This window comes from Enoplosus armatus, chromosome 9 (genome assembly GCF_043641665.1).
Source record: "Enoplosus armatus isolate fEnoArm2 chromosome 9, fEnoArm2.hap1, whole genome shotgun sequence".
NCBI classification, from domain to species: Eukaryota; Metazoa; Chordata; class Actinopteri; order Centrarchiformes; family Enoplosidae; genus Enoplosus; species Enoplosus armatus.
This window is the reverse complement of record NC_092188.1, coordinates 8307244-8321412: the sequence shown is the minus strand read 5'-3', so window position 1 is coordinate 8321412 and position 14169 is coordinate 8307244. Positions and strand designations below refer to the sequence as shown.

Genomic DNA, 14169 nt, shown 5'->3' with positions numbered 1-14169 from the left:
GAATCAATATCTCTGTTGAATCAATTGCACAGGAGGTTTAGCAGATGTTTCCTGCTGTGTACCCGAATCAGGAAAACAAATAAAGCTGAAAGACAGATGAGACAAGCATCACGATTTAACATGGATCTGTTGCCCAGTGCCAGAATAGCCAGACTCCAAAGACACTGGGAAGATAAAAGGATCAATAACAGTTCTCAAAAAAAAATCAAAACACAAGAACAAGAAACGTATCAAACAAAAGATTCACTGAAAATAAAATTATTCAACAATTGCCTGAGATACTAAGACAGGAAATAAAACAATAGAGAAAAAGAATCAATGGAGCAAACTTTTAAATCACTTGTGGAAATTCTAAAGAAACTTGCAACAACAGGTGACTCTCACTGGATTTTCAGCAGTCAAACGCTGCCTCAACAAGTGGCCAAGTGCCATCAAAGTTTAAAACCCACACACAAACACTCACCATACACCAATAGGGTATAATGATCAGCAGCGCGTCCGTAGTTGTTCTGGGCCTGGCACAGGTACGTCCCGTTGTGTGATTGGCTGAGACGAGAAATCTGAAGGGTGGGGCCAGAAATCTCTGCCCTCTCAGGTAAGGTGTCATTAATCTTGGACCACTGAATGTTCCTGGGCCTGCAGGGAAGCACACAGAGAGAGGTTAAATGTTTGATAGTGCTGAAATTATATGGTGATTAATTCATTTATTTACTTTTACCAACATTTGCTGGTTCCAGCTTCTCAAGCGTGAGGATTTACTGCTTTTCTCTGTTTTACATCACAGTAAACTGAACGTACTTGGGTTTTGCGTTGTTTGTTGTCAACTTTACATAGCCTCCCATGTGCATGCACATTCATTTATACAAAGATTCAAACATATAACAAGTCCGGCCACCACATGTTCAGCGCTACTGTGCACAATTAAATACAGCTAGATTGTTGATTTACACTCATATTATTGCTTCTACTCGTTTTTCTATTGCCTCTACAACCACCAGTGTGGGGACGTGGTTAGCCTCCACCACAAGAGGAGAAATAGGACTACCGATAACTCCAAAGTCGTAGCTGTAGTGGTCAGTAAAGTAGCTCCAAAATGTAGGCTGGTTGCTACCGTAATGTCTCATTTTTTCTTTCAAGACCTGTTAAATACAGAAGATGGGACATGTGGGTGTGGTTTTGAGTTGTTTAAGGTCACCTTTGATCAAGCTGGACAAGTGACGAGTAACAAAAGTCATGTAACAAGTAATGTAACGTGTTACTTTTGCTGTTGAGTAATTAGCACAGTGATATAATTGCTTCTTCAATGAGTAATAAGTAATGAATCATTTATTACATTTTTCAAGTATCTTGCCCAGCACTGATAACCACACAACAACTACCTCTCTAACTAAGACCACTAGAAGACTAATAGTCTTAAACACATTTAGTAAAAGCTGAAATGCTAAAGGGTATTAAAAATGAGGAAGTAAAAGACGACAAGGGATCAAAGCACAGGCACCGGGGGATGCTATAAAAAGAGAGGTGAAGAAGAAGGGTAAAGAAGCCCACAGGGGGACGATGACACGAGAAGAAAGTATAAAAGCGTTTGGAGAACGAGCCAGTGGCAACAGAGGGCTGCATCCTGACAAATAATGAGGAGATGGATGGTCAGAGGCCAGGCGATGGTGTGAAAGGGTTGGCAGGAGGGAAAGGAGAGCAGATGAGAGAGAAATAGGGTGTCAGATGTGCAGAGTTGGAAAAAAAAAGAGGAAAGTAGTGTACGTGATGTTACAACAGGTAGAGGAAAGACAGAGAGAAGAATAAATGGTGTGATGGGACATGAAGGGAAGGAGAAGGCAGACGAAATGAATTGGTCATGATAGACGGGCAGGCAGAGTAGACAGGAGGTGTGAGGATTACAGAAACATTCTGGCGAACAAAACTGTGTGTGTATACGTGCGTGTGTGTGTGCGCGTGTGTCTGGAGAGTCATGGCTCATGCCACCCTGGCCAGATTACAATCCTGACTCATCTGGGTTCTAATCCCTCAGGACGTCTAATTAAACCTCTCTCTTGCTTAGTCACACACACACTCCCTCACTCATCCTACTAAACGTGCAAAAACAAAATCTCCCTCTCTCTTGCACACACACACACATACACTCCCACACACAGTAATTCCTTCAAAGGCTAACACACAAATAAGCAGTTAATTAAGCAAAATGACAAAACGTCGTTTCCATTGCTCCTCCTAATAACAGGACAAACAATGAGTGTACCCCTCCACCAAAAGGAAGTGGCATATAATTGGTCATTAATACTTAACAGGCAGTTAACAGGGCCAGGGAGCAGGCGGGAGGGCGACAAGGGGACTGTAATGTGTGTGTGTGTGCATGTGTGTGCAGTCCAGCGTGAGATAAGGGTCAGAGTCCAGAATAGCTTGCTGTCCCATCTCTTGCTGTCACACACGCGTGCATGCACCACACAAACACACACACAGTGTCCCCAACCAGCCGTTACAAAGCTTCAGTGGGGCTGCGGCCAATACGTTTCTCAGCCAGTCCTCACTGTGAGATTTCACTTAAGTCATCACACACACACACACACACACACACACACACACACACACACACACACACACACACACACACACACACACACACACACACACATGCACACACTTTGGCTGCCTGAAGCTTTACTGGGGAGCTTTAGTGGACTTGAAGCCCACAGACAGACGGACCATCTAGGGGAGGGTTTAAGAGCTTAGGACCCAATACCCTTCTGGAAAGTGCACAAAGGGCTGTGAACACACTAGAAAAAAGGCTTTGTTTCAAAGCTGGCTCTTAAAAGTGTTGACTGCTGATTGGGTTTTGTAGCTCTACCCTCACACACAGAGTCACATACAAGTTTATGATATGTCCACATTTATACTCAAAATCTAGTATCCTTTTACACTCTTCTAGTAACCTCTCTGCCTCAATCCAAAGCTCTTCTTCTCTCTGTCCTTCATGCAATAAAATATGGATCAGGTGGTTTTTATCCGTCCGTCAAACTTTAAATGTCAGGTGATATCACAGATGCTGTACAACTCTTCATGATCAAACTTAGAAACACCATGCCTCTTTGGCACTGTGTTCTCATGATTACAGAAATATCCTGATTGGATTGATGACGCTGGTAATATCAGACACCTTTGGTTTAACTTCAATTATAGTTGAAGGGGTGATGCATTTGGGATTGATTGGCCCAAAGGGAGCCTGCAGCATTTGTGGATGACAGCATGTGGTCGTACTCAATTTTGATAGTCTACTTCCTAATAATTTCCTAGAAAGGAGTTGATATGAAGTTGCTGTTCATTTCTAAGGATAGTTCCTCGAAAGAACGAAGAGATCATGCAGTAATTATAGGGAATATATTGAAGTTGGTTTAGATTAGAAGTACTTGCTAATTACTTGAGGTTTCCAAGAAAGAACCCTGGAATTATGTGGGACTGTAATTACATAGAAAGAGGTCAATTCAGTGTTCATCTCAACAACACATAATAAAGAGAAAAGGGGTAAGATCTCTTGCAGCTGGATATTCTAAGCTACTTAGGGGAAAAGCTCACCCATTTTTCTTTTTTTTGGAACCTGCATTGAGGGCTGATAAAGCGCACATGTTCTCCTTTCAGTGGTGCCCTGCTTTACTCTCACACATTTGGTAACCATCCAGGAAAACCACTGTTTTCTGCAGTGCCCAGAGAAAAGCTCCAATGGAGCAGGTAGAGGTTACTCAAGGACATTTCTGAGAAGGAGAAGATGTTTTTTTGCATAAGATGGATAGTAATTACTGTCTGTGTGATACTCACAGATCACCTACCTTAATCTCTATAGTCCATTAATCAAACTTCAGTTAAACAACCCTTTGGTAGCACAACTTACCAACTCATTGCTGTATCTCTGTGTTCATCTGTGTGTTTAGACTCTAAAAACTTTACACTATTATTTGTATTATTTTCATCCATTTTCATTGTTTTTGAAAATTGCTTGAAGAAGTTTCGAAGAAATATTACCAGATACTTATGAACCAAGAGTCTGACTGGCCATCTATAGAGTTTTCCTGGTGGGCAGCTTGACAATTGTTGCAGATGCAATGCAAGATATATATTTTAAAATAACCCCAGCTCCTGCTTAAATAAAAATAATGTGTGGTTGACTGACCCAGGCGAGGTATCAAGCCTTGCTACCCCCTGCCAATTACTTTTGGTCTAGTTAATTCTAACTTTACCCGGGCCCCGCCTCTTTCCATCTCTGTTATGTGGTGACATTTGCATAAATAGTGGAGTGGAGCAAGATGGACAAACAGAAAGAGAAAAAACATAAAGGTGGTGCTGAAAAGCAGAGAGAGAAGAGGTTGAAGTCCCTTGAGGCTGATGCAGCCAAATACTGTAAAACAACAAATTATTCATTTGGCACCGTTACCAGTCAATCATCTCAGCCTAGTGAGCCCGAAGGCACTGGCAGCAGAGAGCAGAGAGAGCAGACCAATGAGCCCAGTGGTACAAGTTCAACTGTTAGTCAAGGTTTTGCCGCTGAAGCTGACAGAAGATAATAGGGATACGATAAGCATGGTTTGGGTTTGGCTAGCTGGCTTTTTATTGGGTGCCTTATGTAGAAACATGTTCAACTTTTCATAGAGTCGACGCGCTCGTCAATGTCACTTTTCGCGAACCGACCAATTACAGTGTGGATGAGGCGGGACATTAAGAAAAGGTTGACATGCTTCAGCAAACTTTCCTAATGTTGAACTAAGTGTTATGCATGAAAAGTTAATGACAAGTAAGTACTTAGCAATAGAGACTGACCACCATTTTTCTTGCACAAGGATTTAATGAAGGAACAAAACCAGAGTCAAAAGGTCCAGGGCCATTTTTCATTCCCAGTGTCAACCTCATCAGTTTAACTGCTAAACTGCTCTCTATAGTTTGTGGTCACAGCAATAAACACTTTCGGCTCCGACTTCTGCAATCACTCTAGGTTGCAGAATTTAAGCTTATTCTAACTTACACTTAGAAAAGCTGCTCTGGGTAAATGTGTGAACTGAACTCGTCTAGAGCCAGCCACAATTTTACCCTCCAAACAGATTGCCAGAATGAAAGTAGAGCCCTGTCGGTGTGTGTAGCTGCTACCTGCAGCTACCAGCTGTTTGGTGATGCTACAACCTAAATGTCATTCTCATAGCAGCTCAAAGCAATTTCCCAAAACAGTTTTAATGTGTATACTTGCTGTCCCATATTACCATTTTATGGAATTTTGTGTTTGTAAGGGTTGTCGTTGAACTTGGCAACCTCCTGCATGTTGTCGTCAATCAAACGCTTTCTGTGTATCCTTAAGCCGATTTGTCAAGACTCATTGCAGCTTTTCAAGCGCAAACGCTTTGTTGAGACAAACCTTTTATACTTTCTGATTATTTGTCAGGAATTCATTATGGAATGAGAGAAAACGCACAAACACACTGCTATGACAACCCAAAATGCCTCACAGGCAGCGTTTGGTGCCAGCTGGTAAATGTGCCGGTTTCATATCTAGTGGAAAGTGAAGCTGAATGCATGTATGATTTCAATTTATTTTTCAAACAACTTTTTGAAGTATGACGACTACAAAAAGTCATCATACGTCCTTAAACAATGACCTCAAATATTCATATTATTACATATAACATATTTTCTATAATAGCAAATGACCAATGATAGCACATGTGCTGTGCAGGATGACCTTGTTTGTGTACGTATGTGTGCATATGTTGTGTACCATATCATCAGGTTCTATAGTAGGTTTGTGTCATTATGTTATATGAAAAAGTAGGACAATGATTTAATTTACTGAAGGCAGATCACACCAACACAAAACAATTTACTTACAGAGGGTTCCCAGTGACGGAGCAGGTGAGGCTAAGCGAGTCGCCCTCTCGCAAAATGCCAGAAGGAGGAACAATTCTCACTGTAGGTGCAACTGTGTGGAGAGAGAAAAGAAGGGGGGGGGGGTAAATAGATAAATGAATATGCATGTGAGGATGAAAAAAAGAAAGGCACAATAGAACACAAAGTGGATCAAAATGGAGCGACAATCAGACAGGGCAGAAAAAAATCAGGAATGAGAGAGAGACAGCGAGGGAACAAAAAGGAGGAACAAGGGAAAAGTGAGAAAGTAGCAGAAGGAAGGGTCTTTAACATCTGTTTCCAAGGTAACCAGCCAACAATCCTATGGTTGAGACACCTGTTATCATAAGCAGCCCACCGCTCCAGCAGCTGCTGTACTGCACTTACTTCAGTAACAGAGCGATGGGAAGCCAAATCCACGCTGACAGTTGGTCATTATTACAAGTTCTCTGGCTGGATGAACCATCAGCACACAGATTGACAACACTGTTGAATATGAATCATTCTGACCTATCAACAAACATTAGTATACATGCAGCAAATGAATTGTACCCAAAGACTGACGCAGGTGTACTTGCTGAATATGAATAATATCAGCAACTGTAAATGTCTATATATGCCTGTGGAATGTTTGACTATTATTAATTATTGGTTTATTGTAGGATAAGAATCATATTGCATCTATTTTCACTGGATATACATTATATTTATGTATCAACTAATGACTGAAAATCTAAATCTGGTGCCTCTCAGTTTCTGATAATACTTTTCTGAGTTCAAAAAAAGGATTTGCAAACAACATAAAATAAATTAATACCATTATCAAATAGTAATCATACTAAATTGTAAGCAAGTGACAGTTAAGTTTTTAAGGCAGAAATGTCAAAACTAAAGTAGTAGGAGCAGACTTGTTGTTTGATAGGATTAGAAGCAAACTAAATGGATTTACATTTCATAGATATTAAATGATGAATTTCAGACTTTTCCAAAAAGGATGTAGATTATAGCTGTCTGACATTTCAAGATTAATCCCTCTGAAACATCTACAGATTTGTGGAAATATTGAGAATTCAGCTTAAAATAAAAATATGGTTCTATCTGAACTTGTTGCCCTGAGTGAATATTAGATTTAAGCCAATTATAAATTTAAATCTCTTGCAGAACTTTTGCTGTTTGCTTTTGCCTGCCTCCAATGGACATATGTGCTGAGATTTCAGAGGATACTAACGTGTGCAAATAAGCCAGCAAAAATCCATCAATCCCACAACAGCACTGGGATCATTGCACATGCTAATGTGACCCAGGTTTGTTTTCAGTGGATGTTGGTTAGCTCCTTAAACCACAGGCCAGGACCCTAACCTGGCCGCAGGCCTGTTTCTGCCAGCTCTCTGCTTGACAAGATTTGTATGTATTAGATTTTAATGAGAGCAGGTCTCATACAGGGCAGCTCTGAATATCACTCTGTTAAAATCCTGGACTGTGTATAAATGAGCTTCATTCTAAAATGAGATATCCACCATTTGAAAAATGAGGCTGCTACCCTGACAAAATTATGGCTGGCATTAAAGTAAAACACTATAATGAATAGCACTGAAGTAACAACTTAAGTGACAGCAATACAGATGGAATAATTTGTGTTTTTGAAATATTTGGCGATGAACATTATGCTATTTAATTTGTTTCCAAGATGGATAGAAAGCACTTTGATATAAAATGCACACACACACACACACACATTTTGCCTGAAGGAGAGACTTACAATACACATCCAAGCGATAGTGTCGAATCTTCTTCTGCCCGGCCAGTGCCGTGTGGGATGCCTCGCAGCTCAGCGCTGCCCCGTTGTCTTTCCTTTCTACTGGGATCCGGATGGTGCTAGACACACTGAACGTTTTCCCGTTGTCCTGCTGGGATACCACACCTGGAGAGAGACAGAGGGGATGAGATGATGGAAGGAAAGAAGACAGGTGGGGCAGCCAAGAAACAAGTTAGCATCCAAAACATGCCCGCTCTTCCTTTTTCCCGCTGAGACATCACACCTATGGTGGGAGAGGGAAAGAGACAGGGAGGGGAAAGAAGAGGAGACTCTTAGAGGAGAACACAGGTGGATAGAAGAAGAGAGCAGACTGAAAGGAACAACAAGTTAGAAGAAGTTAGAGACTGATGAATGAGTTTTTTCACAGCAGCACCAAGTACCTGTAGGGGGGGGGGGGGTGAGTGGTGAAGGACAGAATAAGAGTGAAAGAAAAGAGAAAGCAATTTGCATCTATATTTCATGGCAATTATGAGCAGCAGAACTGTTTGTTTGCAGATGGCAAATCAACTGAATATTTCGTGTGTGCGTGAGTGAAAGAGAGAGAGAGAGAGAGAGAGAGAGAGATGGGGGAGAGAGGCGGATAAAAGAGAGAATATGCATAACCGAATTGAGATTTTAACTGAGCCAGACACGGAGAGAGAGAGGGGTGTCAAAGGAGCAGGGTGAGAGAAGAAAGGCAAAGGAGAGAGGAACTCGTAGACAGAGAGAGGGCAGCAAAATGGGCATGATTGATGGAGGGTGGGGGCGAGAAGAGCTGCAGCGAGACAAGCCCAGACATGAAAGAGGACGATAAGAGTGCCAAGCCAGATGCAGAGAGGAAGAAAGATGCTAGAAGAGAGGAGGACGAGGAGAGACAGAAGGAGGGAAGAACAGCAGTGTGACGTGGTCACGTACTGGGAGTTTGTGCTTGTTGAGGCAGAATACAACAATATTACTTATATCGCGCTGAGTTTTCAATTATTCCTGGCCAGCAAATGAAAGCAGGCCCAATCGAAGCGTGAGAGAGGACGGCGGTGGGTGCAGATGAGCAGGAATAAGGGAGCGGTGGGAAGATAGCGTCTTAATTAAAGAGTGCTTTCCCATATCTGTTGGGATCTGCCTTTAACCTTTAGTGTCACAGTTCATTTAACTCAGGGCCAAACGAGAGGGGTGGGTGGGGAGGAGAGGAAAGAAAACAGGAGAAGAGGAAAAGGGAGGAAAGATAAAGAGGCAAAACGAGAGGAGACAGGAAGAGAGAGGAGGAGAGGGCAGAAAACAGGAGGAGAGGAGAGGAGAAGAGAGTAAAGAAGAGAAGAGAAGCGTTAGTAAACAAGATGAGAGACAAAAGTGCAGCCCGTCTGTCTCTTTGACTCTTAAAGCCATTTGCAACCAATAGCCAAGGTGAACAGCGTCACATCTTTGTCACCAGTAAAATTTAAAGGAAAAAAAAAAGAAAGGGAGATCAGAAGAAAAGAAGGGGAAGGAGTCGAAGGGAAGGACAGAGAAGGGGGAGACAGAATGACAGGCGTGTTCTGACAGAGAAAAAAGGGAAGAGACAGGATGGAAGAGACAGGATGAAAGAGACGTTGAGTGTCAGACAAAAATAGAAAGTATAAGACACAACGGCTGACATAAAGTTTGAAAGGGCAGAGCACTGCTCAATGCATGTCCCAAAAACTGTTGACACCAGATTATCTCACATCATTTCATCTGGTCTGCGTGAGTTTTTTGAAGGTGCCGAGTATGAATTAATGAATAACAATAACATAACAATTTGACAGCAATTGTGTATATTTAAACAACGTTGTCTGTATTTATTAAAAATGAGCAAGAGATGCTGTGCATAACTTAGTCTCCAAGAGTTTTGTTGTTTGTGCTCAGTCAACTGAACAAGGTTTTTGAGGAATTCAAATCAAAATGTAGCTTTATACACTAATGCTGATTTAATGGCGGGATACAAAAATATGATTTCTCGGGGGTCAATGAAAGCAATGGAAAGATGGGTCTCAGATGTATTATTGAATGAAGTGCCCCTTTAACTGAGAGAAGCCAAGGGAGACAGCAAGTTAGAAAGAAGGATAGATCAAGGTAACAAACTGATGGCTCATAGATTCATCAGTAGCAAAGAAGCAGGGAGCGTTGGATGGTGAATTAAAAAGTGTGTCTTTGTGAGAGTGTGATGGAGAGGTAGAGCGAGAAAATCTTGAGTGCATGTAGCATCTGTGCTTTTATGTTATGGTGTACTTGTCAGATTAGGTGCAAATAAAACATGTTTGAATTACAATTTTCAAGAGACAGCATAGGGCGAGAGATATATAGGTAAGGGGGGAGATGTGTATCCGTTTTGATAGGGAAAGAATTTGACTAGTGGACATATCGACAGAAAAGTACTGAAATCTTTCTAATACTTTCTGTTGATGTCTGTCTTCTCAATACACATGGATACCTGTATATACTTATGAATTTATGGCTCTTCCTTGAAGGAATGGAAACAAAAAAAGTTATTACTGTTCACATCTCAAAAAGTGTGTTTGATCATTTGAAAGTAGATCGTCGCCTATAAATATTGCAAAGAGCGTTTGATTAAAATCAAGGAAACAGGAGGAGAGGAGAGATTTTGGGCAGCCCCGCAGCCAAAACCTTCATTTTCTCCATCTGTTTGCCCACCATCCATCTTTACCTGCTCCCCTCAACTGATCCATCTGCCATTCCCTCTGTCAACCAATCAATCACTCATCCATCCTTCTTTTATTTGACACTCAATCTGTGATATAATCCACCCATTCCGCTTCACCTGCCTTATATCCCGCCCATTAGTTTCCTCATTTATCTTTCATAAGCATCTAACCAATCATCAGTCCATCTATCAGCCATGTCCAGGTACCTGGTATCTCCCGGCCATTACGAATCCAGCGCAGGGTGGCGGCCGGCTTGCTGCGTGGCGACACACAGGTGAGCTCCACCTCGCCGCCCTCCACGGCCTCCTGCTTCACCTCCACCGTGGGCGTCTCCGGGGGCACCGAAACAGAGAGTGTCGCCACCTGGTGGTGCGTGGCATCCGTGTAGAGCTGGCAGAAGTAGCCGCCCTCATCCGACACGCTGACATTGGTCAACTCGATGCGTACCAGCCGTGGCGTGAAGAGCACCATCTGGAAACGGTCGTCCTTCAGGGCTGGAGGTGGATGAAGATAATGGAGGGAGTGGGATGGAGGTGAGACAGGTTGTTGAGGAGGAGGGGAGGAGAGAAAGGAAGACGAGGGGAGGTGAGTTGGGGAATGAAGATGGGGGGTAAGTGACAGGAAGAGTACCAAGACCAAGGAGAGGGAAGGTGAGTACATCAGTCATTGGTAGAAAAATCACAGTCTGTCTGTGAAGTGAGACTAAATCTAAATAAATACTAAATACTGTGTTCATGTGTATGTAAGAGTAAAAGTAAAAACAAAGGGAAAAAAACAACAACAAAAATTATTTTACTCTGGGTCATAATTGATTCATTTTTTTCTAATGCTCCAGAGAAACACAGAGCATTGGAGAATAATTGTTTTTGTCATGGTGCTTTGTTTGCTTGAAATGCACCACACACACAAGATAAGACTGCCAAAGAGTGTCACATTAAATAGCGTGCTTTAAAAACATTTCACTGGCAGGCTTTTGCTCGCTTTATTCTGAATTTGTTTTTAGATGAGAATCACCTCAGGGAGTATTCACATTTAGCAGGCTGCAGGTTCTCCACAAGGGGGGGCTGTTCGGTCATTGACGGACCATTTCTACAAACCTAGCTAGATAATCCGACTGAATTGCCATTTCACTTGATTATTCTGTCTGACTGTTTTCATGCTAGCTGTTTTTTGGTTTTGGCTCAGAAAGATAATATTACATTTGGAATATCTGCTTTGTTGGCTTGGATGCTATAACCACTAACTAGGGATGCTATTGATAAGCCAAGTCAGTAGTTACATATTCAGTGGGTTGACGAGGTAGTAATGTGAGTTACCCGCCGAGGAATGCCGGTTACGGGCCAAAGTCAGTTACCAATCTAGTGGGTTGCCATGGTAGGCATGTGAACTACTTGGCTTGGCGAATTAGTAGCCTAGCTCGGAGAGTGGGTAGCTCGCCTCGGAGAGTGCTAATGAAGAGATCCTGGCGGTGTCTTATGTACCACTGCCATGTTATCAGTGACTAAATCAGTTGGCGGCTTCAATGTAAACATAGGCTCATCTGGCCTATTTTTGGCACCATACTTATTGGCTTGGTTCTTTTTCCAACCAGGGAAACAACCTATTTGAAGTGCTGGAAAAATCTTCCATGTGGCCAACTGTTCAGAGGTCTGAAGCCAGGCTAGTGAAAACCTGCACCACCTACAGGGAAATAAAATGATATCAGTTCAGACCTGTAGCTGTTGGTACACTGATGTTGCTACTTGCAGGACAAGAAAGTGACAGTTGCTGCAATTGCTTGCACTTTTCTTTGCCAATAAGGGCGCAGGTTAGATTGAAACTACATGTCCAGTGTTGGAGGGCTGAAATTCCTTGCGCTGTGGCTCTGCAGTTGAATGACATTGGCCAGGCCTGGTTGCAGGCCTCTTGGATCAATAACATCATGTATCCTTGTTAATTAATGGCTATAATAATTTTGACTTTTCTTTTCCTGTTAATCTTTGAAAATACAGTATTTTTTTGGAGGCAATAATTGGCAAGTACTTCAAACAGCACAAGAGAATCAAGGGCTGCTTTGATTGAGTGGTATGACATTTTCAGCTTTGCAATCAGTTATGCCTTCGCCTCAAGATAGTTTGTTCTGTATTAGCAAACAGTGAGTTCTATCTCCCACAGTCTGGAACAAGAGTAGAGTTTTCGCCGCCCTCTAATTCGTGATGTCACTCCCATGGACAGTTCTGCTGAGGAAAAATTGCAAAACATGGGAGAAATAGTGACTGTGACAGCACCCCAGACAATTTTCTGCTCTGGAATTGATAGTGCTGCTAAATCTAAAGCTTAGTTTGATATAAAAAGTTCAGAGAGAGTTTGCAAAGTCAGTCTCGATGGAGCGGCTCGAGGCTGTACATTGATACAACATAACAGATGTCTTGGTTCTCTTACTTCCAGCTTTGAGGGAGAGTGTTGTTCATTTTCCACAGCACTGATTGGACTAACCTAAACTAGAATGTATTCATTCATTCTCTTTGTAACTGCTTGCTTCATTCCTCTGTAAGCCCATTTCTAATTAGAGTCTGGTATTTTTATTGTTCAACTTATTAGGTTTTAATCATTATTGTTTTACTCACTGTGAAGCACTTGGTAACTCTTTTGAAAAGTGCTATGCAAATAAAGCTTATTGCACAACCAAAAATTATATTGCGAGAGCTATTGAATTGGGTGCTGCTGCCCTTTCAGCCAGTGAGAGACAGGCTAAATACTACAATTGTACACAGTCTAAACGCTGCCGTTCAGACTATGGAACATAACCAAAGATTGAAAACGAAAAGTAAAAAACGCATCAGCTTTCTAAATGCTTAATTTCTAAAGCCAATCCTAGACCATGGACCAATGAGCTTCAAACCCCACGATGCATAAAGGAGAAAGAAAAGAAGGCATGAGAAGAAGTGAACATACAACAATTTTCCTTTTGTTACTGAAGAAAGAGTAGAATCAATGACGGGAGAAATGCTGATAATAACAAATAACGCTAATAACAGTCTGTGGGTGACAGTGGCTCGATGTCCATAGATTCTCATTTGAGACTTACTTTGTATCGACTTGACTGTGAAACCTCTCCCTCACTCTCCATCTCTATTTTATTCTATCCCTCTTTGCGCTCCTTTGTGTTGGTTTTGGCTCACAGCAGACACTTTCCCTGATGTAACAGCCGACCATCTCACAGCATAACTCATCACAACACAGACACTACAGTACAGATATTGGCTTTGCGTGTGCATGTGTGCGAGAGAGAGAGAGGAGGAAGAGGAGGACAGAATGAGAGAAATAGTCTAATATAGCCACATAATGCGGCAGGCGGGAAAAAATAATATAGATAGAAACAGAAATTCACAGGGGATTGAAAGAGCGGCCTGGAGCAATGGAGTTAGTCCACTCTTCCTGGAAGTACACCACACTAATCTCTCCACCCCACCCCCAAAATTTCCCCTCCACCGGATGGCAGCTAGAGCATTGTTAGAGAGCTATTCCCCACAGATAGGTAAATCTCTTTTTCCCTCTCCGCACTAAATGGCAACTAAATGTCAGACTTCTGTTCAAGTCCAAGTTCACCTTTATTGTCCTATCTCATTTGCATGCTGAGGAGAGTTGGCAATAGGGGGAGAAAGAGAGATATGGACCACTGAGGAGAAAGGGTCCATTTGGTTAGTTCCACCGCTCTATTATAGCTATCAGTCCCCACAATCTCATAAAACACACCCCTGACTGGTTGCTCACTTGCAAAACAGGCAGCCTAATTCACAGCACTTACAGCGGCGCCTT

At 42.1% G+C, this 14169-nt stretch overlaps 1 protein-coding gene across 1 annotated transcript in view; it reads right to left on the bottom strand.

Annotated features, from left to right (window-relative positions):
* Window positions 1–14169, bottom strand: part of cadm4 (cell adhesion molecule 4) — a 137367-nt gene that overhangs the window by 10828 nt on the left and 112370 nt on the right. Inside the window, exons 3-6 of the mRNA XM_070912407.1 lie at window positions 10578–10865; window positions 7658–7819; window positions 5881–5971; window positions 464–636 (exon numbers count right to left, since the gene is read on the bottom strand). Coding sequence (XP_070768508.1) covers window positions 464–636; window positions 5881–5971; window positions 7658–7819; window positions 10578–10865 — 714 coding nt within the window. The remainder of the gene's footprint in view (window positions 1–463; window positions 637–5880; window positions 5972–7657; window positions 7820–10577; window positions 10866–14169) is intronic.